Genomic DNA, 27,936 nt, shown 5'->3' with positions numbered 1-27,936 from the left:
GCCTTTCAAATCCGGCCAGGAGTGGGGCCAGGCCAGAATCCAGCCCTTCTCCCTGCCTTTCAGAGCCGCTTCAGTTCAGCCTTGGATTGTGGGGGGGGACTACTTCCCCAGGCGCAATGAGCCACAGAACGTCTAGGGGGCGCTGCGTCCCTGCCTAGCAACTCCAGACGCTACAATGTAACTATCAGAACCCGCTGATGTAAACAAAGGCACATGGGCAGCCGCTGTGGCCAATCCGACGGTGGGCCGGTGTGTGCGGTAACCAATGGAAGGGCGAAAGGGGCGGGTTCGAGACCAAGGGTTTGGTGTGTGCCAGTGGAGATGGGTCTGCTGGGCTGCCAGCAGCCTGAGCTCTGCTTCTGTCCATAGTCAGGCATGGCAGCGGCAAGCGTCTGAGACCGGGGCATTAGCCCAGGAGGGAGGGGGCGGGGGGCAAGAGCATCAGGCCTAGAGAGGTCGAGGGAAATTTAAGTCAATAAATAAATAACTTTAAAAAGGCCGGGGGGGGGGGGTCCCTGGAAGGAAAATTCCTCCCGGGAAATTGCTATTCGATGGAGTGTGCAGCTGAGCTGGGCTTGTGGGAAGAAGATCGAGCAGCCTGGATTGATTTTAACTATTTGCTTAGTAACTCGCAAGGTGAAGAAGAGAAACTTATTTGAGCCCATGGGCTCAAGTCATTAGATCTATTTGGGGGGGGAAAAAACAGCTTTATTTTTGAATGAGAAGGTAACGGCATCAGATACCAGGCAGGAGTTAAAGTCCGGGGGCAATGGCTCTGATCAGCTTGTTGGAATTGGCTGACCTCTCCATAGGGACGCCAGAGATCGGGGTGGTCAATTTTAATGCCCTCCACACTTTGCTCCATGCCATCATTAGACAACTCAACCTGCAGGATGTCAAAACCGAGATGCTTGATGAGAAACCTAAGCCCCCGGAACCTGTGCCTTTGCAGGAGAAAGAGACAAAGGGCCAGTGTGATGCGTCAGAAGACTTCCCCTATGCTGACTTAGAGAAGAAGGTCATTGGGGTGGCTGCTCAGGTGCATGGCATGGAGGCCAAGGTGGTTGGGGTGGCGACTCAGGTGCATGGAGTGGAGGCTCAGGTCCATGGGATAGGGGAACAAGTTCAAGGGCTTGAGAAGCAAATGGCTGCCCTGGAAAAATTGCCTTCTGGGACAGACCTGCTGGAGAGGACCAAGAGCGGCTCTCCGAATGGATCTGCGGTGGCTGACATGTGGCAAATGATGCAGATGAAGAAAAAGATAGAAGCTAATGAGACTGGCATCTCCAAGGTAAATCTTTCCATTCCTTAAGTTGTGAGGAGGCAACATGTCCAGTGGCGAGAACCCAGATCTGAGAATCAGCAAATATATGCTGTAGCCTTGCCTCTGCCACTGACTTGCTGTGCAACTTTGAGCAAGCCACTCACTTTACCCCTTTGTGCCTCAGTTTCCCCACCTAGAAAAGTTGGTTAATATTCACCCTTCTAAAGGGTCCTGAGCCATTTGAAAGAAAAGTAGTAGATAATTGCTCTAAGTTCCTTATATAGCACTCATTACCAGACCTGTGTTCTGTATTAGTGGTTGGTGGTATTATTTTATTTATTTTATAGTTTGATATAAATAATTTCCAATAATAAGCAATGACTCCAAATTTGTGCAAAATGACAGTAAATTAGTGTCTGAAGTGAAGGACATTGAGAGGTTAGTGGACCTATGAAAGAAACTAGGAAATCATGACCTGAAGAAGAGCTCGTGTAACTAGAAAGCTTCTCTTTCACCAACAGATGTTGAGCCCAGAAAAGATATTCCCTCTCCCACCTTGTCTCTCATGTAGAAATCCAGTCATTTTTAAGACTCTCACTGTGTTAGGATTAGAGCTAAACTACAAGAAGGGAAATATTTACTGAATCCCCAAGGCCAGCCTCCAATTATCTTTTACATGTTTCCTCCAGTGTTATTTACGTTGCATGTTGTTATGGGGGTTGTGATCTGTCATGTATTTTCAAGGCTGGATAACAGGGAAAACCATGACCAGGTGTTACGCAGTTCGTATTACAGCTGTGACTTGTTGCATGAATTTTACAAGAGCATCTCTGCGCCGATTTCTCTAAGGTTGCAAGAGAAATAAAGTCCTGATTGCTGCTACCCATTTAATTAAAGTGCTGGATGGGGATGATCGGGGGTTGCTCATCTAATGCATGCCATAGTTTTAACAAAGGGTGTATTCTTGTTTTCATTCATCTTATCTTCAGTCTAGGGAATGTAGAGCCCGAGTTCTTCTTTGTGACCTTTCATTGTCCTTTGTCAGCAATCTGTGTAGACCTCCCTTAGACGGTGTTGACAAATGAGCTACTCCTGAACTGGGAGCAGGCCCATCAAGAGAAGTTTGGGGGCCCGGTACATCATGTTTGTTGGGGCTCCACCCCTCCCATTTCTTTATTTACACAGACATTAGTCATTTGCGGGGGGGGGCTGAGTTTGGAGCCCCAGTACAATTGTTCCCTCTCTCCCTCCCTCTTGTGAGAGCCCTGATTGCCAGTTGCACTGTATGCTTTAAAGGGGCAGAACGGTTTCATGCACTGAGAGGTGGGATCTCTGTGCTCTGTTTCCAGCTTTGCTACAGTCTTCACATACAGTCTATGTGACCGCTAGCAAATCTTCAAGGACCTGATGCTTTCAAAAGTGCTGAGACCCTGCAGCTCCTCTTCACTTCAGTTGAACTGGGTTCTCAGCACCTCTAAAAATCCAGCCCTTGGCTGAGCCGTGCCTCAGTTTCCCCATCCAGAACTTGTAGGTGATCTCACTTACCTAGTTCACAGGTAGTTGGGGTGCTTAGTTTAATGTAGTGAAATGCTTTGATGTCCTTGATCACAAGGAAACTATAGACATGAACAGTGGAAGGGAGGGAGAAAAGCTCCCTGCAAATGGGGGGCAGAGGGACAAGAGGGGGAGTGAGGAGAGGGTACTGACACTTGGCAGGGTGGGGGCAAGCAGCTGGCTCTAAGCTGGGAAGGAGGGTCCCAGCCCAGGGGTTCCTACCTGCTCCCTGACTCACTCCAGCCCCGATGGGTCCCAATACTTGCTTCCCGGCTCCCAGGCCTCATGGCAGCTGCTTCCACAATATTTCCCTGTTCCTGCTCCCCACCTGCACCCCCATTTCTGCCGCCCCTCGTGCAAGTGGCATTTTCTATTCAAGAACTCCAATAGCGTTCAAAGAAATTGGACCTGTGCCTCTCTGAGGGGTCATACCCTGTGGTCAGATCACACACACAGTTTCCGTTGGAGTCGGGGCAGAGGGAAGGGAGGGGTTGCATTGAAATCATGGCAGATGTATTGCCAGATATGCTTTCGCCTGATGAAGTTAGTGCCATGTGATGCTGTAGGTTTCTGGGCGAGGAAGTAATATTTCTCCCCATCTCTGTCCCCTGACTTACCTCTGCCCCTGGATCCTTTCCCCACTCCATGTGCATTAGTGGCAGATCTACCACGGCACAGATACCGCCGGGGGCTGCCTGAGATTGTACAGCTGTTCTGTCTGAGTTACTAGGAATAATGTAAAATGCTGTTGTTTTTACCCTTCCTCTTGTAGGAAAATAGCATCACCTCCAGGATGTCTGCTATCCCCCTTATAGCCTGGGGCTCCCTGAAGGCGGTTTGAGTTCAGATTCTAGCTTTTTTTTCTTCTCCTCCTCTCTGTCAGGATGAGTTGTAATGTTGCCAAGTTAAGTCTTGCCATTCCAAGAGGCGGGAGGCTGGCTAAGGAGCTGAAGTGGTGTGCAGGAGAGACCCACGGTTCTGTTCTAAGACCAAGGATACCAGCATGTTGCACAGGTTCAATAGGGGAAAGTCCTGGGGATTTTCCCCACCAGAAGGGGAGTGTCTGTGCTGCAATCGAAAATCGGGGCAGGGGGAGTAAAAAGAGGGGAGAAAAGTGGCCTCTTATGCGGGCACAAGGAATAACTTGTTCTTCTTAGAGCAGCCTCTGCACATTCCAACTCATGGGATGCCCTGGCAGTGCAGCCTGGACCAATCAATATGATGTGACCATAGAAAGGACAAAGGTGTCATGGAACAGGGAGGTGTAATATTCCCCCCCTAGGCAGCAGTAGCACAACTGAGATACTAGGGTCAGCTTTGGGTTCCTTAGTCCCAGAAGGACAGTTACAAACTAGGGGGAATTGGGAGAACAAAAAACCGACCCATGGCCTGGAGGAGCTGGCTCAGAAGGAAGATGTATAGAGCTAAATGTGTAGGGTTGGCTGAGTGATAATTAAATGTATGTGGAGCGGTGATGAAGGGGAGGTAATATTCAAATGGGGGAGGGCAATTGGGGGCATTGGGCCTGTTTTGCTTGCTTAGTATGGATAAAGAAGATCTGAAGGGTTGGGGGCGAGGGGAGGGGGGTGAAAAGTGAGTTTTTCTGCTTGCCGTCCTCTTAGAAATTTCAAACATGTTTAAGTCTGTGCTTTTGTGAGAGGATTCATTGGAGGTCCTCAGTGTGGATTATGACCTTTCTAAGTCCTTCATCGAAGGGTTTAAGGGTTTGACTCTTTAGCAGAGACCTCTTGTTCTCCCAGGTAGTTCTCATGCATCTGAGTTAAACAGATATTAACAAAAGATGGACACAGGTGCTGTGTGCCCTCATTTCCCACGGCTTTCAGCGTCTCACAGGATCAGGTGCTGGTTATCCTACTGTTTCTGTCTTGCATATTCAGCAGGATACTGACTATGGTAGTTTGGAGGTGCTCTGCCCTTCCAGCTCCCATCACAGTCCAAAATTCATGCAGCATGAGTCAGGGTAGGATTTAGGGTTTGCGGGGAGCTCAACAAGGTGGTTATTGCAGTCCCTACATTCCACACACAACCCCTCGCCCCCCGCGGCCGATCCCTCCTCCTTTTCTCCATCGTGACTGGACAATGGATTTCCCCTTCCTTTCTCCTGTACAGGGTGCTTGGGAGGGGGAGGACCTGGTTGTTAGGTCTCATCCCAGAACAGGTCAACAGGGCTCTCCCTGTTCTGTGCTCAGCTGGTTCTGCCTAGGGACCAGATCGATGCACCTGGATGGTCCTTGGCCTCACAGTTCCATGTTATGCCTAGGACAATTCCACAAAATTGGGACTCTTCCAAGTCCTCCACTGAACTGGGGAGCCTGCTGGGCTGTGGCCTTGGCAGGTCTAAACAATGCTTTGGCATAGGTGAAGAAGGTGTGACACAATGGGCGGCGGGGGATGTTAATTTCCTAAGTACTGCCTCTTAATCAGAGCTGTGAGCGTTTGCCACACAGAGGGAGCTCCTGGTGCAGATAGCATGTCTACAAGGGTAACACATTGTGATAGGTGAACCTCCTTCTCTGTTCCCTGCCGTGCAAAATGAGTACCTCATATTTTATACATCTGTTTGTGTGATCTAAACACAGCAGCCGTTCCCTGATGGAGAAAGTTATGAACATGCTCTGAGGAGGCAACTGGCCCTTGTGCAGTGGGACTAGCCTCGCTTATGTTGAGGACGTGGGTGATGCGCAGGCCTCGTGTGGCATGGAGAACGCCGCCCCTATTCATTAGCAGTGTTTGCTGATGGAACGGTTGGCTGAAATGGACAGTCTCGGAAGTGGGTAGGGTGACCAGATAGCAAATATGAAAAATCGGGACAGAGTGTGGGGGGTAATAGGCACCTATATAAGAAAAATCCCCAAATGTTGGGACTGTCCCTATAAAATCAGGACATCTGGTCACCCTAGAAGCGGGGACTGTCTGCTCTAGACCAGCATGGGGAGCAGACCTTGTCGTGGAGGCCGGCCAGCGTGTATCTTGCACGTACCCAGCAGAGCCTAGCGAGCCGTGCTTCAGGAGCTAGCTGGCTGTCTTTAGGATAGCGATCAAATGTGAAAGGAAAAGCCATGCCCAAAGAATGCCTCCAAAGCAGGAGCAATTGCAGTGGTCGTAGAGAAAGAGTTGAGCCACAAGATTAAAGCAAGTCCCGGCTGAATTATTCATCCCTTCGTGGAGCATAGTGGGAGGGAAATAGAACTGCTTTGATGAGAGAATGAGCCTTTTCTGCTCCTTCTCAGGGCATTACATCAGCGCCCAGGCTCACGTAGCACAGCTCCTGCAGTCCAATGTGGCAGGCCGTAAATGTTCAATGATTTGCCAGTGCTGCTTCGGGAGGGGTCATGTTAAATAAAAAACCGAAGCATCCCCATTGTGATCTGTGGGAGCTGGGCTCTGGTTTCCAATTCATCTCCTGAACGATCAAATATTTGCGAGAGAGTCGATGTTTCCCGTCAGTTTGAGTACAGCGCCGATATCTTAAGCCATCTAAGTGTAAACCGGGCTTGCCGCTGGTTTGATCCAAGAGCAATATTTCAGCTAGGAAATAAGGGCCCCATTCTGTGAGACACAGAGAGCTGGCAGCTGGCTGCTGAGTGAGCATCCTCAGTGAAGCCAATGAGAATTGTGAATGCTCAGCACCTTGTAGGATGGGGTCTGACCTTTTTTTAAATGGTTTTGTGGATTGTGCTGAGTTAATGGAAATAAAACATCAGTGTGAGTGCTGGGTGACAGCACAGAACACCAAGATAAAAGAAAACAAATTTTCTGGTCAAGAGATTGGAATTTCCAGGTGTTGCGAGGCCAGTTCATAAGCCCCATACAATGGGGTGGAACTCAAGCCCGTGCAGCAGACCCAGCACAAGACCGATGTACAACTTAAGTTTTATTTTGAGAGTTTAAGTGGGACTGCAAAGGATGAATAGCTTTTGTGCTGGCTCTGCCGGGGGTGAATTGGCTACCCACATGGGTAACTGCTCACCACTTTGAGTAAGTGGATCTCCCTTCAGCCCCAGGGAATGTAACTCTCCAGTTGCTCCTGTTGTTTAATCATCTTTTTTTGTCATAGGTGTGTATCTAATACCTGGCCATTTTAATCTTCAGAAGTGCTCAGCATTAATTGGGAGACGGGGGCGGGGGGGCTCTAATAGTTAGAACGTGTGTCTGGACACCTGGGTTCCATTCCTGCTTTTGCTGTTGAGTCATCATGTGACCTTGAGCAAGTCACTTGACCCTCTTGTTGCTTCATTTTGCCCATCTGTAAAATGGAGTATAATATCCTCTGCGCTTGGCAGGGTTGAGATGAGGCTGTTTGTAAATCCCTGGGAGACACCGCACTGAGCAATGCTATGTGGATGCACAGTGTTGTTGTAGAACTTTGCTTGTTAATAACAGGGCCAGCGGAGTGGTTGATCCCTGATCAATGTCCTACTAAAGATCTGCACGGCTGAGAGCCTCGGTTAATGGGATTCAAAGGGAACAACCCTCTAACGCTGGAGCTCCAAGGAGAGGCGGGCATCCAGTCCACTGGCAGAGGGAAAGCGGGACAGTGCCAACAACACTGTGGCCTGGGTCATTTATTATCCAGGTCGGAGGTGGTGAGGTGAGGGCAACTCACGTAACTTGGCATATCTTATACTGAGAACAGCTTCCAGCTGTGAGCGGCTTAGCACAGTCTGCTTCTATACTTTGCAACATCCCCAGCAGCTTCCAGCTGATCTCAAAGTGCTTTCCAAACATCTTTGCCTCGGGTGGCTGTAGGTAAATATCACTATCCCCGTTTTACAGATGAAGAAACTGAGGCACGAGGAGATTGTGTGGCCTTTGGCAAGCTGTTTGGTGAGTCAGTGGCATAGCCCAAATCTCCTGTCCCCCTGCTCTAACCATGAGATGGAGCTACTGTAGCAGACGTTGTCTGTTTACCATGAGAGTCCTGGTTTGAGTCTGCTATGGTCAAGTGCACTGTGTGAACAGGCTAAGTCCAGCTAATGAATAGTTAAGCCGTTCACTGGTATTTGGCACCAGCTGTTGAGCACAGCATCAGTGAAGTTTTTATCCCACTATTTGTATATCAGAGGCAGGTTTTTTGGCAAAAGCTATAGAATAAGGGTATTGTGTGGGCATAACAACAGTGCCAGAGGGAGAAGCATATAGTACCCAAATCTGGAAGGAGAAGTCTTCAGAGTCCAAGCTAAAATAGGAAGGCAGCAAGCTAATGAACAGTGAATGCTCACACATCACGGTCTCCTGGCATAGACCTCAGGGCATGTCTGCACTTGATCTGGTCACACTCAGTTAGGTATCCAATGCAATGATATTAACCCCCTGTCAAGAAATGTGCTGATGGGGGGAGAGTGGGGGGAGAGGGCCAGGCTGGCACTTTCATTTAACCCTTTCGGTTAATCTAGCAGATCCTTGGTCTGCCTGGAGGTGTGAAGCTGCCAGGCTTAATTAATGTATGCATTATAAGCTGTTATTTACTTGGGGAGTAAAAGGAGAAGTTCTGCTGAGCCCCTCCCTGTGTCCAGCTCCCTGTTGGGAAGGATGCTCTGGGTGGAGCTGCTGTGTTCTGTTCTGGAAGCTTATGGCCCCAACTCCTACCTGTTTAAGCTGGCTCCCTGGCAAGCCCCTTGCCACCATCCACACTCCGTTGGCAGCTGGAGCTCGCCTAACAGGGTCCATCTCCTGGCTCTCTGTCAGATAGGTGGGCATTATTCTCCCTGCTAATTATAAAGCTAAGGAAACTGAGACAGACAGGGGAGTGCCTTGCCACAGGTTACACAGCCAGTCAGTGGCAGAGCCGGGAATGATAGCTCCCTGCCCCTTGTCCGATTTGCTAGACCCCGCTGCCCCTCCGAGCATCCTCACTGTGGCATACTAGGTATTCTTGTGGCCCTAAATTCACTCCCCTCTCTGTTCCAGGCCATGGCTCTGTTCCAGGATCTGCTGAATGAGGTCAACGGCGTGAAGATGGCTAATTTCCATATGAACGAGGGCCTCCAAAACATCAAGGAGAAACTTGACTCGGTGAGTGTGGCCCTTGCCCACAGAACAGAGCTGGCCTGGTCACACTCTCTGGTGAGGGGAGTGCCAAGCCTTCTCCTTCCACCCCTGAGGTACCGACATCCCCTAGTCCCTCTTGCTGTATGTGCCATGTACCCTCAGCGGGGCTCTCCCTCCTGCCACAAGCAGCACTCAACTCCAAGGGGAGTTAACGCAGTCCCCGTCCCCTTGATTTCTCTTCTCGCTACTCCCCAGGCCTTTATGAGCTAGTATTCCCCACCCCTCCTGTGTTTTGGGGGTAACTTAGAGTACAAACTGCTTGGGCCGGGTCTGTGCCTGGCTTATGTGCAGCAGATCAGCATGCTCTAAGGGAAGTGTCCCATAAGAGCACACTGTTCCCCCTCTGCACATGTAGGGGAGAATGTCTCCTCTCCCTCCCTCTCTTGTCTGTCTGCGGTAATGCTGGTCAGAGCAGACAGAGGGGACTGGCTGACCTTTCCTCTCCTGTGGGAATTGCACTGAAGACCAGCTTGTACCCTTAGGGCTGCTCCCTATTACTCTAATACCAGGAAAGGGCAGGCAGGGGGTTGCTCTGGGGAGAGAAGAGGGGGTAGAATCCATAGTTCACCATGTAAAATATCTCATTTTGCTTGCACATTGGCCTCCTCAATTAAAATACCCGCACGATGTCTGTGGCATGGGACAAGGGGAAGGAGCAGGAGATGCTGCCAGAGGACAGATGCTCTGCGCGTGCAAAAACAGCCAATAGCTAAGCTGGCCAGGGATGGCAGGAGGCATTGGGACTGAGACGCATCGGCAGAGCTAGGAAGGGAATAGCAGGGGATGCTGGGGCTGAAGTCCGTCGACAGTGTGGCTCATGGGGAGCCCAGGCCTGGGACAGCAGGGCGGGATGCAAGTCAGAACTGAGCTGAGCATGGGCACTGGGGAGTTGGCTATTCAGACAGAGCTGTGTGCCAGTCCCCCACACCAACCGCGTGGTTGAGTCGATCTGGCTGGGGAGTAACGGGTGGGGGAGTCGTGCACTGGGCTCACCTGCACTCTCAGGCCTTCCCTTCCCTAGAGCCTTGTTACTGTTCCTGAGCACTCCGCCCAGGAGTTAACCAGCGCCAGAGCAGAGGGAATGGGGTTTGTACTCCCAAGGCCTGGGGAAACCAAGCTGGGCGGCCAGGCCTGTAACAGCAGAGCCAACTGCCTGGCTCAGGTAACATGAGCTGATGCTGCAGCCAGGAGGTAAAAATTCAGCGCTCAGGACCTCCACAAGGGATCCCAGCGAGGTGACAAACACAGCTGATGGGTGTGAAGTGAGTCTGCGGAGTTCCCGTCTCCAGGTGCCCATGGGGCAGGTGGGATTGAGAAGCATTCACCTTTGTGTCACCGCTGCCTTCTCCTGCCAGTTCCACCAAGGCGGGGAAGCTTTAGAATCCATCCAGGGGCTCAGGAGGAGCCCCACTGGCAGAGGGGCTGAGAAAGAACATTGAAATGTGAGGGGGTATTGAGCACAGGGAAGGGGTGAGGAAGAGCCAATCCCCTGTTAACTGCTGGAGGAGTTAGATAGATAAAGGAGCCCAGCATGGGATCCAGGACAGGGCATCTGCCCACGCCCCTTGAAGGACTAAGACAGGGAGCCATCATTCCATGTCAATGGTGAGCGAGAACTCTCAGCAGGTAAATCATTCTAGCAAGGCCTGGGGGAGCTCCCACCTGCCTCGTGCCAGCCATAGGTCTCTGCCAACCGAGGGATTGTTGCCAGGTGGGGGAGAGTTTGAATCCTGTGATGCCGCCCACAGGGAGGCAGCAGAGCTTGGCAGTGCCCAGCTTACTCCTTGTACCTTCAGGGATCCTCAGGGTGGCCATCTGCAGGAACGCTTGCAAAACATGCTAGCTCCCCCGAGGATCTAGCCAGCCGCAAGAGCTTATTCCTTTTGCAACTTGGCAAGCTGCCTTTTCCCATGAGCCTTGGGGGAACGGAGGGGGGCTGTGGGGAAGCAGTAAACATCTCGTTTCCTAGAGTACAGGGAAACAAAAGCTAAGTGGATGCCAAGGCTGCGCCTTTACTGTGTGTGTTCAGCCCCAAAAGCATGCTTTACCCGAGAGAATAGGCAGTTGCCTCCCAGACCCCACCCTGTGTGCCTGGGGCCAGCCCAGCCTACCTCACTGACCTAGTCCCTTATCACAACCCCCTCTGATTTGCCACTGATGTGCCCAGCCTCAGTGTCCCCCACAACACAGGACTGGAACACCCTTCCTATTCCGCTTCCCCAGCCCACCCCCTCTTGCCTTTCCAGTCTCTTCTGAACACTTGCTCCTTCAGGTCCAACAAGTGGGGCTTGAAAAACCCACTTTCCTGTGATAAGTAGGAAACTGATCTATGGGGGTCTTTCTATTGACTTCAGTGGGCTGTGGATCAGACCCATAGTGCTGGGCTTTCAGGGTTTTTCATGGTGACCTTTTCCATTTAATTGGTGCCCACCCCAACTCCCATCATATACAACACAATAAACTGAGGTCAGAGCTAGTTTCAAGTGTTTTACTTGTATGCTGTGCTTAAAGGGATATGACCAAGACAGAAAACCATATTTATAAATATCACACTCTTTTCTGGGTTTTTAATACCACTTTAGATGATCAAAACTGAAAGATCTTTACAAATCAGAGACCTGATTCTGCAAACATTCGCTCACATCAGCCCCTTCACTTGCCTGAAGAAGGCTTTGTCAGACTGGGTTCTTAATCTGTTTTTCAGAACATAAGCTCTTTAATTAAGGTGAGTGATGTGCAAAAAATAATATTCTCAGTTTCGCTTTCTGTTTATGGCCCGTTTGATGCACTGGAACAAAGTTCTTGTGTTGAGTTTCCGGTACTGGAGGAAGAAATATTTAAAGGCACACCACCAACTTAAGCATCCCATTCCTGTCAGAATTTGATGGACCCTTTCCAGTTAACAATAACTCCCAAGATTACTAGTATTGAAATAGACTACAGCAAAGTGGGTTTTTTTGCTTGCTCCTTCAGTTTGTTTATTTTGTATAGTCAAACTTTCCCCCACTCCATAAGAACAAACAGTCAGTTTCTTCCCTTCTTGCTTGCATGACTTTCACAGAGCAACAGCAGAGAGGGAAAACATTTAAAAGATAGGAAAATGGGATTGCAAACCCACAATTTGGCAGGGGCACCAAAGGGCATGTCACTCAGGTTTTGAAACAGACTGTATTGCAAGCTGATGCCACTGCCTTTTGAAATACAAATAAAAGGAAAATAGATATTGGAGGGGGCAATATAAACGCACACACACGGTGTGGGTGTGCCAGTGTGCACTTGCACATGTGTGCTCACACAACCCCCCCTACATTTTGGATCTAAGTCTGAATTGGCCATCTTCCTTTTTAAAGGCAATCACACACACACCAGACTGTAGGAGATTAACTAAACTCTCTTCTCTTGCAAGAATTTACAACTGGATACCCAGGAGATTGGCAATCGACTGCAGACCTGCATCGCTGATCAGAAGAACTTGGATAGTGATGTGGTATGTCTCTGAGGGGAACGATTTGCATATGAATTGCCAAGGCACCCCCGGGGCCCCAATTCTCATTCTCTGACTCCTCCTTTTCAGGTGCTGATCTTCACTGAAATCCCTAGCTTCTCCTCCTTTATTTCTTCCCCGCAGGTCTTCTGCTCTGAGTCAAGATCTCAGCTACTTGGACCAGGAAGGACCTGATCCTGAGTATAGGCACAAACTCAGTGGGTGCTCCAGGGCTGGAGCACCCACGGGGAAAAATTAGTGGGTGCTCTGCATCCACCAGCAGCCAAGCTCCCCTCCCAGCCCCTCCCTCACCTCCGCCTCCTCCCCTGAGTGCGCCACATCCCCGCTCCTCCGCCTCCTCATCCGTGTTTGCTCCGGGAGGGAGAGAGGAGGAGTGGGAACGTGGCGTACGGAGGCGGGGAAGAGGCGGGACCGGGGCAGGGATTTGGGGAACGAGTCGGAATAGGGTCAGGGAGAGGGTAGAGTTGGGGTGGGAACTTTGGGGAAGGTGTTGGAATGGGGGTGGGGCTGATGTGAGAGGGGGCAGGGGAGGGTGGAGTTGGGGCAAGGTCAGGGGCAGGGTGGGGGGTCGAGCACGCACCAGCGATAGCAGAAGTCAGCACCTATGATCCTGAGAGGTGCTGATCAACTCATTCCCTGTGACTTCAGTGCTCAGCATGTCCCATGGTCAGGCCCTAAGCAGCACTAAGTGTCCCAAACCACCTCCAGTAGGAACAGGAATTACACATATATTGAGGGGCAAGGCACATGAGTCTCTTCCTGAGTTTCTGTGGTCCTCCTTCCTCCTGACACACCAGGAAACACCCCAATCCATCCAGCTTCCTCTCTTGCTAGAGGATTCTTTAGGGACAGGAAATGCCAGTGCTTCTATTAGGAGGAGTTAAAGCCTCCACTTCTCCACTAGGAAGGCTTAGGTGTCCGTCCCTAGTACTCCATGATCGCAGAAGTGGTGGTATGGGCATCTGGGGAGGGTCTGCACCATCGTGGAACCAAGGATGCTACTCAGTTGGGGAACATACATTCTCTGTCGAGCTATCTTCTTGGGTGATCCCTGGGCTGCTAGTCTCTGAAGAGTTAATGGAGGAGAGAATGAAGTCCCTTCCTAGACATGCACCACAGAAATACAGTCATCTCTGTTTGGTTTTGGTTTGCTTTCTTTCCAGAGGAACCTAGAGCAAAGGATAAACCTCTATCCTTCCCCCGAAGAAATGTATAACATGGTGCGCTGGGAAGTTCTGGAGGACTGTCTTGTGACAGGCAAAGACAAGAGCCCATCCACTGTGAGTGTGACTTCAATTAGGGGTGGCAGGGGGGAGCGGAGAGCTTAATATGTTTGCTCCCTTCCTCTTCCTCTGCTGAGACATCCCCATAATAGAGTGAGGCGGGAGATCTTGTGAATCTGGACCTTTTCCAGTCTTTGTGCGGCTTGACACGGTCTGAGACACTCTTCTCTGGGGCAGGATGTCCGGAACTGGCTTTGAGGGATCAGCCTGTACCTCTGTCAAGTTTCACATTTCTAGGCCCCAGTGCCATGCAAGGTTCCACTTGATCAGGCTCTCGTCCAAGGCTTCTCTCTCTAAATGTGGCCTTTTCTGATGTATGAGAGAGCCGGGCCTTTTCCCTCCGCCTGCCCTCTGACCCCATGTTGTGATGGCACCTTGTGATTGCCATTCCTCTGACACCAAGGGGCCATGCCTGAGCCTGGAAATCCTTGTATGACTCCTACCCAGGGCTTCCCAGTGCAGGGGTGCCGGAACGGGGGGTGTCCAAGGGGCCATGGACCTCCCACTTTTTGCCTGTCCGCTTTTCACCACCAGCCCCACCCCTGTCCCTCCGCGTCCCCCTGAGGCTCCGCCTCCCAGCCAGGCTGGAAGTGGAGCCTAGCTCAGGGAGCCTGGGCAACTGTGGGGTGCTGCCAACCCTCCATCTGCCCTGGGTGGAGGAATCCGGGGGTTGGGGACATGGGCTTGGGCTGCTCTCCACCACCCCCCCACCCCCCCGCCACCATGGGCAGGTGGAGGGGCCCAGGCTCTTCAGGGGGAAGAGGGTTACAGGAGTGGGGCCACGGAGGGGGCCACTTTGGGGAAGGCTCCACCACCCCTGTCACAGTGTCTAACTAGCACAGTATGAGAAGGGTAATTTGTGTCATTTGGAGGTCTCACATTCTTGGAATTGATGCACTTACAGGATTTTACAGTGGCCACTGGACTAAATTAACCACTGGTGTAACCCCATCAACTTTACTCAGTGCATGAATTTGGTCCTTTCTTTCCGTGCATGGTAAACATGTCTTATAGATGGGCTAACTGATCTGGTTCTTTCCCTTTTCTTGTCTCCAGGGTGCAGGCCTAGGGCAGCTTCCTGTTGCATTTAACTGTCTAGGGAAGTCACTGCTGAATCTTCATGATTAGATAGCAGTGATGTCACCATGTCTTATAGGGGTTGATTGGAAAGCTAGTCCTGAGAGAAGATGAATTTGGTGGCAGTTGCCAGGGGATGGCTGCCAGCCTCAGAAAATAGCCACACAGTGAGACACAACTGGTAGCTTATGGTCAAGCTGGAGGAATGCTAGAGTGGAGTAAGCCAAGGTGTTGTGGGTCAGGATGGAGATGCATTTGGCAGAGAATTGGAAGGTGCAGAGGAACTTACACAGTGTTTCCGTGTACCATACGTAGCTCGAGCCATTGTGCTAGCAGGACTGAGTACTTTACACAAGTGGGACTAAACCCTGCTCTTTTCCAAGAGGTTCATCAGAGCAGATCTCCACTTCTCCCCCTCCGGCTTAAGCCCCGTTTCTCTCCCAGAATGCATACATTCCGTTACTCTAATTCACAGGCAAACACCCTCCCCTTCGCTTTGACCTCCTCCTTCATCATGTCCAAATAGCACATTGCACACTTTACCAGCGCACTTGCATCTGTGGAGGATATATCAGTTTAGCTGCGGTCAGAGTTATAGTTATACGCTTGGGAGTGGGTTAGAGTAGTTGCATGTGTCTATTGCGATGGGTACTCATTGGAGGTGCAAGGGAACTTGCAGTGGAGGTGAGGGCCTGTGAGCGTGTTTGCACAGGAAGGCTTGTGGGTGAAGATTGGTTTAACTGGGGACTTCAACTTGTAGCGATCACCTTGGCGGGGTTTGTACTTCAGCAACCGTAAATCCAAGCTAATGAAGGAATGTGCCTGATTGAACACATCTGTAATACACCCCTACCTCCATGAACAGGCTGTGAGGGAAGGTCAGGGGCAGCATTTGGCTCATAGCATGCCTGTCAAACAATTAACTTCATATAGCATCATACAAGGTGGCAACTTCATGACTGTACCATTCTGTGGGAGTCATAGATTAGCTACTGAGATCCCCCTGTGGGTATGGAGTAGATAGAAAAATAGAGACACTCACAGGGCACAGGAGGTGATGTCCTATAGGGCAAATAAACCCATGGGAATTCAACAAGTTAATTGATCAATTGGGAACTTCTGTTCCAGTGCTAATCTCTGTAGTAAGCAACTATATTGCAACATGATATTCCTAACACATGCTATTCTTGTTCTGTGTCAGAAACTCTATAAAGTTACCCATGCATGCAGGATGCATGCAGGTGGCATAGTTTCCAAAAGAAATCATTTATTTCCTTACCATGGAATGACATTTCATATTTATGTGACTGCTAATTCCCAGAATTAGTCATTCCAAAGACAGTCCCTGGAATGTATTGGTGCTATTAGGAGGTGAAGAAGGTGATCAGACCTTCTCAGAATGGGATAGGCCTGAGCCACCAGATCTAGAGTTGGATGAGGATTTCCAGCTCCTGAGAGTGGACCTAGGTTCTGGTTTGGCCTGGGGACCCCCCTACAGAATTATGCTTAGGATCCTGATACCAACTACTCCCCCCACCTCAGCCTCACACATTTTAGCTCAAGTGTGCTTCAGTCCAGGGTTTCAGTTCTGGCTCATGTGATTTTCATGCATACACAATGCTTGTTGTTCCTATGGAGGGCGTTTTGGCAGACAGAGTAACTGTAATACCTGGTGGAAAGTAGCTGGTGTGTCTGGCAGGGGCAAGCGTACACAATTGAGAGGGAGGGGCAGATATCTGCTAGGAATCCCATCCCAGAGACTCCTCTAGAAAGCAGGCTCCTAGGAAACACTTGGCCACTAGTGGAATTGATTTAGCAACCAGCAAGGTCTTCAGAGGGCGTTTTGTGATTGCTGCTTCCTTTCAGTATAAAGGCCGGTTGGGGGCACGTCCTGTCCCATTGCCCATTCTGTCCAAATAGGCCTGTCTGATTTGATGGTAGTGTTACTTCCAGTTGAAGTGCAGAAATAGAAGAGGGTAGTTTTGAATATCCCAGCTCCCCCCCCCCCCCCAATTTACTTTGAACTAGTGCCCATCAGTAAATTGCTCCCATTCCATTGGTTTCCAGGAAGCCCAGTCTGGGGATCCCAGCCTAGGCCAGCCCTCTCCAGCCGAGCAACCAGCTTCAGTTATGGACACCCAAGCCAGAAAACCCTCTGTAACCTGGGCAGGGGCTCCAGGGAGCCAGCCTGGCTCTCCCAGCAGCAGACCTGGTACTCCAGGGATGCAGGCAGGGACCAGGGCAGGCATGCCAGTGGTCCAGCCAGCAGCCCAGGCAGGCACTCCTGGAACTAGGGCAGGCACACCAGAAGCCCAAGCAATCACTCCAGCAGCCCAGGCAGGCTCCCCCAGGACCCAGGCAGGCTCCCCCAGGACCCAGGCAGGGGCCCAGGCAGGCATCCCCGGGGCTCAGCCAGGGTCACCTGGGGCCCAGGCAGTCTCCCCCGGGGCTCAGCCAGGGACCCAGGCAGTCTCCCCCGGGGCTCAGCCAGGGACCCAGGCAGTCTCCCCCGGGACACAGCCAGGGGCCCAGGCAGTCTTCCCCAGGACACAGCCAGGGGCCCAGCCAGGCTTCCCCGGGGCCCAGCCAGGGGCCCAGCCAGGCTTCCCCGGGGCCCAGCCAGGGGCCCAGCCAGGCTTCCCCGGGGCCCAGCCAGGGGCCCAGCCAGGCTTCCCCGGGGCCCAGCCAGGGGCCCAGCCAGGCTTCCCCGGGGCCCAGCCAGGGGCCCAGCCAGGCTTCCCCGGGGCCCAGCCAGGGGCCCAGCCAGGCTCGCCAGGGGCCCAGCCAGGTTCCCCCTGGGCCCAGCCCGGGGCCCAGCCAGGTTCCCCCGGGGCCCAGCCCAGGGCCCAGGCAGGCTTCCCTGGGGCCAAGGCAGGTGCTCCAGGAATCCAGCCAAGCTTCCCTGGCACCTGGCCCAGTTCCCCAGGGACCCAAGTGGGACCTCCTGGAGCTCCAGGGACCCAGGCAGGCTACCTTGGGACCCCAGCAGGTGCTTCAGCATTGCAGCCCACATCACCTACAGCAGGTCCCTCAGCTCTAGCAGCCCAGCTTGCAATTCCACGTGGACCTTACTCTGCCGTTACATCCCCGGCATCACCTTTACAAGAGAAGGACAAACGCCTAACCTCATCCACCCCGCGAGAGTCCTCCAGGTCCAGCAGTGCCTCCAGCCGCTACTCAGATACCGTGGAAGCGCTACGCCAGATCGGGCAGCTGACTGACCTCTACACCACCTTGAAGGAGCAGATAAACTACCTGGAGCAATTCAAGTGTAGCCACGCCGACCTCAACAAGCTGCGACAATTCCTCTCGGATGCAGGTAGGGACTTACCCATCAGCCAGTGTCTTCATCACATCCTTTTGGGAGGGGGCAATGCAGGCAGCTTCCTGGGTATGGCTCCTCAGGTATGGCTTCCCAGAGTGATGCTGACTGTAGCCTTGTGCTGGATCCTCAGGGGTGTCTGGGTGAGCAGTGGGGCTCTTGGCTGGGGCCTGGATCCCTTCTCATGGTTCCTCAGTGACTGGCACACTGCTCATACCTTTGGGCTGACTCCCCAGTGAGACGCGCTCGGTGGAATGGGAGCAGCTTACTTTGACTGGGCTGTCATTTAAGGGCATAAATATCCAGAGTGGTACACTTAACGGTCATAAATATTCCACCTTGGGACTCTTGCCCTGACTTTGACAGGGGTCTAGGGTTCACTCCCAAGGTACCATTTTGAAAAGGGGCCTTTTATCACATTTGGATCATTTTATGGTTCATTTCAAAGTATCTTGTTGCATCTCCATCCCCCATCCTGAAACAATACAAAATATCCCAGTGCGGGGCACTGATGAGGGCCGTTGGGGTAAATGGGGGTGCAGGGAGTGCAATTCCATTCTTAGGGGAGCTTCATATCTCTGCTTGTGTTGGTTTGGAGGCTATAGCTGGTAATCTGCTTTCAGGGTCTGCTTCTGAGCTAAGCCATAGATTTATTAAAGGGGGCCTTCTGTATCCTGGTAAAGAGGAGAGGGATAGAAGCTGATAAAGTGCAGGTAGGAACTGAAGAGAAACAATCAAACAAAATAATCCAATTCAGTTACATCACACAAAGGCAGACAGCTGAATACAGACACAAACGCTAGAAGTCTAAATACTGAGGTTGGTGAACTTGAGTGCGTGGTATTAAATGAGGATATTGCCATAACAGGCATCATAGAAATTTGGTGAAAAGATGATAATCAATGGGACACAGTAGTACTAGTGTACAAAATACATAGGAAAGACAGAGTAAGTCATGCTGGTGAGGGAGTGACATTATATGTGAAAGAAAGCAGAGTCAAATATACTAAAATTTTAAATGCTCAAACTGTACCATAGACTCTCTGTGGATTAAAAATTCCATGCTTGAATAGTAAGAGTATAGCCATAGGAATATACTACAAACCACCTGACCAGGATGGTGATGGTGATTGTGAAATACTACAAAAACAGAACAGCCAGTAATAATGGGGATGTCCCCCATATTTACAGGGAACATGTCACCTAAGGACGGGATGCAGAGATAAAATTACTAGACACCATTAATAAGTGCTTCTTGGCGCAGCTAGTCCTGGAACCCACAAAGGGAGAGGCAGTTCCTGATTTAATCCTAAATGGAAAGCAGGATCTGGTACAAGATGTGCATATGATTGAACTACTTAGTAATACCATAATGTGATTAAATTTAATATTCCTATAGGGGGGAAATACCAAAGAAACCCACCACAGTAGCATTTAGCTTCAAAAAGGGGAACTACACAAAAATAAGGAAACTAGTTAAATGGAAATTAAATTAAAAGGAACAGCCACAAGAGTGAAATGCCTGCAAGCCGCATGGAAACGCTTTAAAAACACCATAAAGGCTCCAATTAAATGTATATACCCCAAATTAAAAAAAAAACCAAAAACCAGTACGAGGACAAAAAAAATTGCCACCATGGCAAAAATGCCACTCAATAGAGTGAGTAAAAGAGGCAGTCGAGGCAAAAAGACATCCTCTAAAAATTGGAAGTCAAATCATAGTGAGGAAAATAGAAGGGAGCAAAAACTCTGGCAAGTCCAGCAAGTGTAAAAGCATAATTGGGCACGCCGAAAAAGAATTTGAAGAGCAACTAGCAAAGGACACACAAACTAGCAGCAAATTTTTAAGTACATCAGAAGCAAGAAGCTTGCCAAACAATCAGTGTTGCCACTAGATGATTGAGGTGCTAAAGGAGCACTCAGGGAAGACAAGGCTGTGGCAGAGAAGCTAAATTAGTTCTTTGCTACAGAGAGTGTGAGGGAGATTCCCGTACCTGAACCATTCTCTTTAAGGTGATAGATCTGAGGAACTGTCCCAGACTTAGGTGACAATAAGGAGGTTTTGGAACAAATTGATAAATTAAACAATAAGAAGTCACCAGGACCTGATGGAATTCACCCAGGAGTTCTGAAGGAACTCAGATCTGATATTGCAGAACTACTAACTGTGATGTGTAACCTGTCGCTTAAATCTCTGTACCAGAGACTGGAGGATAGCTAATGTGACACTGATTTTTAAAAGAGGTTCCAGAGATGATCCTGGCAATTATAGGCTGGTAAGCCTAACTTCAGTACCGGGCAAACTGGCTGAAACTATTGTAAAGCACAGAATTACCAGACACAGAAATGAACACGATATGTTGGGGAAGAGTCAAAGTGGCTTTTGTAAAGGGAAATCATGCCTCCCCAATCTATCAGAATTGTTTGAGGGAGTCAATAAGCATGACAGGGGTGATCTAGTGGATATAGTGTACTTGCACGTTCAGAAAGCCTTTGACAAAGTCCCTCACCCAAGGCTGTCAAACAAAGTAATCAGTCTTGGGATAAGAGGGAAGGTCCTCTTCTGGATCAGTAACTGGTTAAAAGATAGGAAACAAAGGGTAGGAATAAATGATCAGTTTTCACAGCGGAGAGAGGTAAATAACAGTGTTGTCCCCCCCGTCCCCCCCCCCATGGTTCTCTACTGGGATCAGTATTGTTTAACATATTCGTAAATTATCAGGAAAAGGGGGTAAACAGGGAGGTGGCAAAATTTGCAGATGATATAAAATTACTCAAGATAGTTAAGTCCAAAGCCGACTGTGAAGAGTTACAAAGGGATCTCACAAAACTGGGTGACTGGGCAACAAAATGGCAGATGAAATTCAGTGTTGCTAAATACAAGGTAGTGCACTTTGGAAGAAGTAATCCCAACTAAGCATACAAAATGATGGGGTCTGTCATAACCATACAGCTAAGGGTAGCCTAGAATACCTCCTTACCTGTAAGGGATTTAGAAGCTCAAATAACCTGGGTTGGCACCTGACCAAAAGGACCAATGGGGAAAAAAGATACTTTCAAATTGGGGGGCTTTGTTTGTGCTCTTTGTTTGTGTGTTCTCTGGGGAAGCAGAGAAGCATCAGATCAGAAAAATCCCCCTAAAATCATCCTAAAATGAGCCTCAATATTGTAAAAAGAGTAAGTAAATAAGGCAAGGCATGTTAGATTATCTTTTGTTTTTAGCTTGTGAATTTTCCCTTTGCTAGAAGGAGGTTTATTCCTGTTTTTTGTAATTTTGAAACTAAGCCTAGAGGGAGCTCCTCTGTGTTTGTGAATCTTTTGTTACCCTGTAAAGTTATCTTCCATCCTGATTTTGCAGAGGTGATTCTTTCACCTTTTCTTTAAATAAAATTCTTCTTTTAAGAACCAGATTGATTTTTCAGTGTCCTGTAGACCCAAGGGGTTGGGTCTGTGCTCACTTTGTAACCAATTGGTTAGGATATTATTCTCAAGCCTCCCCAGGGAAGGGGGTATAAGGGCTAGGGAGGATATTTTGGGGGAGATAAGGCTCCAAGTGGCCCTTCCTGAATGTTTGTTTAAATCACTTGGTGGTGGCAGCACACCGTTCGAGAACAAAAGGAATTTGTGCCTTGGGGAAGTTTTTAACCTAAGCTAGTAGAAATAAGCTTAGGGGGTCTTTCATGCGGGTCCCCACATCTGTGCCCTAGAGTTCAGAGTGGGGAGGGAACCCTGACAGGGTCTAAATGAGCTGTTACCACTCAAGAAAGAGATCTTGGAGTCATTGTGGATAGTTTTCTGAACATATCTGCTGAATGTGCACTAACAGTCAAAAAAACTAACAGGATGTTATGAACGATTAAGAAAGGGATAGATAATAAGACAGAAAATATAATAATGCCACTATATAAATCCATGGCATGCACACATGTTGAATACTGCATGCAGTTCTGGTTGCCCCATCTCAAAAACATGTATTAGAATTGGAAAAGGTACAGAGTAGGGCAACAAATATTATTGGGGTATGGAACAACTTTGGTACAAGGAGAGAGAAAAAATCTGGGACTGGTCATCTTAGAAAAGAGACGATATGATAGAGGTCTATAAAGTGACAAATAGTGTGGAGAAAGTGAATGGAGGAAGTGTTATTTACCCCTTCCCAGGGGTCACCCAATGAAATTAATAAGCAGCAGGTTTAAAATAAACAAAAGGAAGTACTTCTTCACACAACGCACAGTCAACCTGTGGAACTCGTTGACAGAGAATGTTGTGAAGGTCACAAGTATAACTGGGTTCAAAAAAGGGTTAGGTAAGTTCATGGAGGGCAGCTCTATCAATGGCTATTAGCCAAGGTGGTCAGGATGCAACCCCATGTTCCAAGTGTCACTAAATCTCTGACAGCCAGAAGCTGGGACTGGACAACAGGGCTCACTTGATAATTGCCCTGTTCTGTTCATTCCCTCTGAAGCATCTGGCAGTGGCACTGGCCACTGTCGGAAGACAGGATACTGGGCTAGATGGACCATTGGTCTGACCCAGTATGGCTGTCCTTACGTACACAATCAATTGAGTGCTTCCTTTGTATTTTCATGGTGGTGTCTAGTCCCTAAGAACCTCTCCAGCATGCCTGCTGACCTCATGGACCAGCTGTCTTCCCTGAAGGCTACGGCAGAAGACATGAAAGATGTAAAGGCCAAGGTGAGCAGCTGGTGTGCCATCTTGTAACCTAACCATGGAATCAGCGATGGTAACAAGGCCACTGTGGTTGGCTGGGATGGCGTGCAAGACAGGGACTTTGATACTGTATCATCCAGGGTCCGAACATGTGCTGTAGGCTGTGGAGTTGTGGTATCAGCATTAGTGGTGAACGTCCCTGCTCTTTGGTATTGTGGTGAAGGCTCTGAACTGAGACTTTGGAGACCTGGGTTCAGTTTCATACTCTGCCACAGACTTAGGATCTTAAGCAAGTCACTTAGGGTTTGATTCCCTCAAGGACATTACACCAGTGAAAAATCAGGTGGAGTTGAGCCTGGATCTACTATGACCCCTTGCCAGCCCTAACACACCTGCTCCCTTCCCAGGCGTTAGAAGGGGGATGCCAGTGCAGGAGTTTTACACTGGTGGAGAGTCCCCCTACAGAGGGAGAATTAATCAGGGGCTGCTTAATCTGGAGAACCCAGCCCTTAAACTGTTCCCCGAATTATCCGTGTACAATGGTTAATTCATCCCCCCACCTTTGTCTGGCTTGTCTGTCTAGACTGTGAGCTCTTAAGGGCAGAGACTCTCTTACGGTGTCTTAGTAAAGTGCCTAACACAACGGTTCCCTGAACTCATTGGCTTCTCGGCATGCTCAGAATATTAAGAACAATAATAAGATCAGTGTGAGGTGAGGGAGAAACCGCTGGGAAAGGAAAGGGGGTGGGAGATTGGCCCTTGTATCCCTCAGAACAGGTTGCACCAGGCTTCCTCCTCATCTAGCCCCCTTCCAAAGAGAGCCGCAGATTCTTCAGCAATCCTGCCCAAACCCACCTCTGCTCTACGTCTTGCCAAGGATTATTTTCCATCACAATGTACACTAGATCACCCTGTTGCTTTCTGTGCTCAGGGCAGTTTTGAATGGGGAGGACAGCTGGGTGAGTGGGACAGTGTGCAGATTCCTAGCTACTGAATAGGTTAGTCCAAGATCCCCTCTAATTGAGATTCACTCCAAAAAGGGTGTGTGTGGGTGTGGGTGTAACAAATTTTTGTGCTTAATGCACTGAGCTAAATTCAGTGAATACAAATCCTTTGAAATAATGAGTGTCATCTGTTTACATCAGGGCTGCATTTAGCTGTATTTGAACCCAGCACAGGCACTGGGGCCGAGGGGTGGGGAGTTATTCAGCCAGTTTGAGGGAAGTCCTTGCAGGCAGATGAATGCCTGAGGTCCTCACTCTTCATGGTTGTCATGGTTCTAGGTAAGGAAGCTGCAGAATGTCCTTGAAGCAGAGGTGGCAACAGAAGCAGATCAGAAAGTGGAGGGATCCAGTCAGATTAACCTGCAGTTAGGTTACCTCAGGTAAAAAGAGAAGAGAGCTGTGGATGTGTGCATCTCTGCTGCTAATGCAACAAGCTCCAACAACAAGCCTCAGTCCCACAGGATTCACCCGAGCTATAGATCTGGCCTCTGACAAAAGAGGGGCCTGTTATCAGACAGGTTACATTATTTAGTTGGTGTTGGTCCTGCTTTGAGCAGGGGGTTGGACTAGATGACCTCCTGAAGTCTCTTCCATCCTAATATTCTATGATTCTATAATAAATCTGGACTCTAATACTGGTCCAGACTCCATTGGATTCGTACCTAGGCTATAGAGCTGAATTCCAGTGCCTCATTTGTTATACTTTCATACAATCTACGGTTTCTGATCTGAATCCCTCATGGAGACCTGAGCCATGATAACTAGTTCTGTCTCACCCGGTTCAGACCCGAGTTGATGCAGAACTGAACTACAGTTAACTACTCATGATCCCAAGTAGTTCATCATGACCAAGACTGCCATCCGTATTCCATTCCCTGGGATGGGGCTGAACTGTAACATCTGGCCCATGTTCTGGAGGACTTATACAGAACTGAACTGCATAACCTATAGGGCTCATCCATGCTAACTAGCCCGCATCCCTCTAGGGCTGGCTTAAAAATGAGCTAGGCTCATTCCCAGCCTCCCAAAGGGTTTGGTGCATGTAGAAGTGTTTTGTAACAGGTGCCCCATTTGCCATGGTTCGTAGAACAGAACTACCTGCAGGGCAGCCATGGTTCCACTTGGTTAATATACTGCAGGGAGCAGCCATGTATCCCTCCTGGACCAATCAGAGACTTGGACTGTGTTAAATCTGCGTATACGCCACTGGGCTTGCTTTAAGGCAGGGCTGTCGTAGAATTAGTAACTGAAGGGCTCCAGGCCCTGATTCTAGGTTTTGCTGTGCCAGGCCAATATCTATAACCTGAATAGCACACCTATGGGTGGGGCATTGGGCAGGGCAGGGAGGTACATTGCTAAGTGGCTGTGAGAGGGTTTTGGCACCCAGGGCAGAGGAGTTGGGGGGGAAGTAGGGTGACCAGATGTCCCAATTTTATAGGGACAGTCCGGATTTTTGGGTCTTTTTCTTATAAAGGCTCCTGTTACTCCCCCCACCCACCCCACCCCTCCTGTCCTGATTTTTCACATTTGCTGTCTGGTCAGCCTAGAGGAAAGGGGTTTGCCATTACTGAGTGGGAGGGAATGTCAAGATCCAGCTGGTTTGAGGAGTGGATTGTTGTTCACCAGTTCATCTTTCAAGAAGGAGTGAGGGAAACACTGGGACATTATGCTGGAGGGGAGGGGTTCCTAGGAGAACGCTGGGAAGGGGGGAAGAGAGTCTAACAGTGCAAGACCTCTCTCCTCCTCGCCTCTCCTCAAAGCAGAGGGACCCGTGGAGCTGGTCTTCACATGTGCCTCAGGCTGGCTTTACATTCCCACCTCACCCACATCAAAGAAGCTGGACAGAGCCCGTAAGAATGGCTGCATTCCTTGTATGGACTTTGTGTTGCTATGTGATTTGATGGCATCTAAACCACAGAGTTACCACCCAGCAACCATGGCAGGGGCCAAATTCAGCCCTGGGGTAAACAGGCTGACTTCAGGGGAGCTGCATTTGGCCCTGTCTCCATGCTCCAAGGCCCATGGCAGCACCTCTGCTCAGCAAATGACCCTTTCTGTTGTTGGCTCTGTGGTCCAGATCGACAGTGCATGACATAGAGAAAGAGCTGCAGGAGCTGAGGGAGCAGCAGGATCACGGCAAGGCCAAGCTGGAGCAGTCGGTGACTGACACAGCCCTCTACCTGCAGGAACAGGTCAGGTGGTTTGAGGCGAGAGGTCGGGCTGCTCGCTGGCTTGCTGCGAAACAGCTGCCCTTTTGGGGTTGGCGCAATGGTTACTCTGGGTATCTCTGCTTGCCTAGTTCCCCTGTGGTGTCGGACAGTTGCTCAGCACAAAGGTCCCCAGATTTCCTCCTCTTGGAGCCAGTGCGCTAGCCTCGTGGAGCGGGTCAAAGCAGTTAGCTGGGCTCCAAAGGGGCCTCACTAACTGCTGCCTCCCTCCCTGGATCCTGCAGGGGAAGGAAGGGGCATTTGAGCCCAGCAGGATGCTTCCTCCAGAGCCAGGGAAGTGTTTTTCATTGGAGATGGCAGATGGTAGGAGATGACAACTCTGGGTAGCGCCCCAAGGAGGCGCTTATCCACAGGCCATTGCGTCCCGGAATGCAGCAGGGTTTGTAAAAGCTCGCAGTAGGCTAAAGCTTTGCTCTGCTATGAGGGGAAGCAGGGTAGAGACCCAACCGTTTCTTAACTTGTCCTGGTGGCAGTTCAGTGGGCCGCCTTGTGCAGTCGAGCCAGACCGACTCCTTGGTCTGGCAGCAATAAGATGCTTTGCTCAGGTACCAGTCAGTACATCTTCTGCAATACTTCTAGAGCTCCACTCCACACTGACTGGCCCAAGATAAGGACCTTAATGACAGACTCCAAGGCAGTTAGGTCTGGCCTCGAGGGGGAGCACTACTTCAGCTGCTGCTAACTGGAGAAGATCGCCTAGTACCCATCCATCCATGGGCAAATCCTTGGAGTCTTGGCCAGAATGTATTGCCTCGAGCATTGCCAATATCCCTGCTGGCCAGCAGCAATGGGGTGCTGGAGACACCTCTCTGATAGAGCTCAGCACCCCTCGCCTGGGTGCCTTGCATCCAGAGAAATTCTGCTGGGAGGTGCCTGTTTCAAACCTGACTCCTTCTCTCCCCTGCCTACAGTTAGACAAGCTTAGATCTATCATAGAGAACATGATGGCCTCCTCCTCTGCCTTGCTATCCATGAGTATGCCCACTAGCCCGGAGCCTGGGGAGGCAGCGCCGGATGGCACATGCCCAGCCTGCAGCCTAGACGTCAGCGAGCAGGTTAGCCAGCTGTTCAAACGCTACGAACAGCTGCAGGATTTAATTAGCAGCTTCATGAGGAGGCATGTGGAAAGCAAGCCAGCAAAGAGGCCACAGCTGAGGAGCCAGGTAAGGCCAGCCAAAGGGAAACACCCTGCTTTATTACCCAGACTTCCAGGCTAAAGCTGTGAACGTAATGCAGTACCTGGGGGGAACGGAGGATGGAGGATTTCAGTGGTTCTGTGAGGGGATGGTTCAGACTGGATCCTTTGGGATCTGGGTCCACAGCCCAGTGCAGCAGTGAATTGGAGCAGCAGGCGGGAAGAGCTGCACATGGGAGTCATGTGACTGTGACCAATTCCGCCCCTCAACACTGCACACCACGCGGGAGCAGATCACTGCCGGCTCCCTGGGAAGCCCCTCGTTGTTCTGGCTCCTCGTTTAGCCTTGGTTTACACCTGCTGTCTGGCCTGGCGGGTGGATGCCTTGACCCCTCATCTCGAGGCCTGGTGTCAAATCCTGATTTTAGGGGTCACATGTCAGAGTGAGTTTTGTGTGTCTTCCCACTGCCTAGTGGGCTCATGCCTAGCCCTACAAAGTCATCCCAGTGGTCAGCATGGCTCGTGGTTTCTGCCCCAGAGAAGCTGCAAACTGGAATAGCAGGGGTGGTGGAGGCCAGGACCGAGGCATATCGGCAGAGCTGTGTGAAGTCCCAAGACTGCAGTAGATGGGGGTGCAGGTCAGGGCTTGGGTGCATCGGCAGAGCTGTGTGAACGGTGTGCTCTCGGGCTGACATAGCAGGGGATGCTGCATTTTGGGGCTGAGGTGCCTTGGTAGAGCTGTGGGGGGGATTCTAAGGCTGGATTAGCAGAGTGTGCTGCAGGTTATGATCAGCAGAGGTCTGAGTGTGATGCAGCTTGCT

General features: G+C 50.2%; 1 protein-coding gene across 1 annotated transcript in view; it reads left to right on the top strand.

The window, feature by feature from the left end:
- The first annotated feature begins 464 nt into the window (after window positions 1-464).
- Window positions 465-27,936, top strand: part of QRICH2 (glutamine rich 2) — a 52,530-nt gene continuing 25,058 nt past the window's right edge. Inside the window, exons 1-6 of the mRNA XM_073310790.2 lie at window positions 465-1,291; window positions 8,750-8,854; window positions 12,297-12,377; window positions 13,559-13,675; window positions 16,823-18,074; window positions 22,678-22,772. Of these exons, the coding sequence (XP_073166891.2) occupies window positions 770-1,291; window positions 8,750-8,854; window positions 12,297-12,377; window positions 13,559-13,675; window positions 16,823-18,074; window positions 22,678-22,772 (2,172 nt within the window). The 5' untranslated portion in view covers window positions 465-769. The remainder of the gene's footprint in view (window positions 1,292-8,749; window positions 8,855-12,296; window positions 12,378-13,558; window positions 13,676-16,822; window positions 18,075-22,677; window positions 22,773-27,936) is intronic.

Source organism: Lepidochelys kempii, chromosome 14 (assembly GCF_965140285.1).
Source record: "Lepidochelys kempii isolate rLepKem1 chromosome 14, rLepKem1.hap1, whole genome shotgun sequence".
NCBI classification, from domain to species: domain Eukaryota; kingdom Metazoa; phylum Chordata; order Testudines; family Cheloniidae; genus Lepidochelys; species Lepidochelys kempii.
Note: the sequence above shows the minus strand (reverse complement) of the source record. Positions and strands in the feature narration are given on the sequence as shown.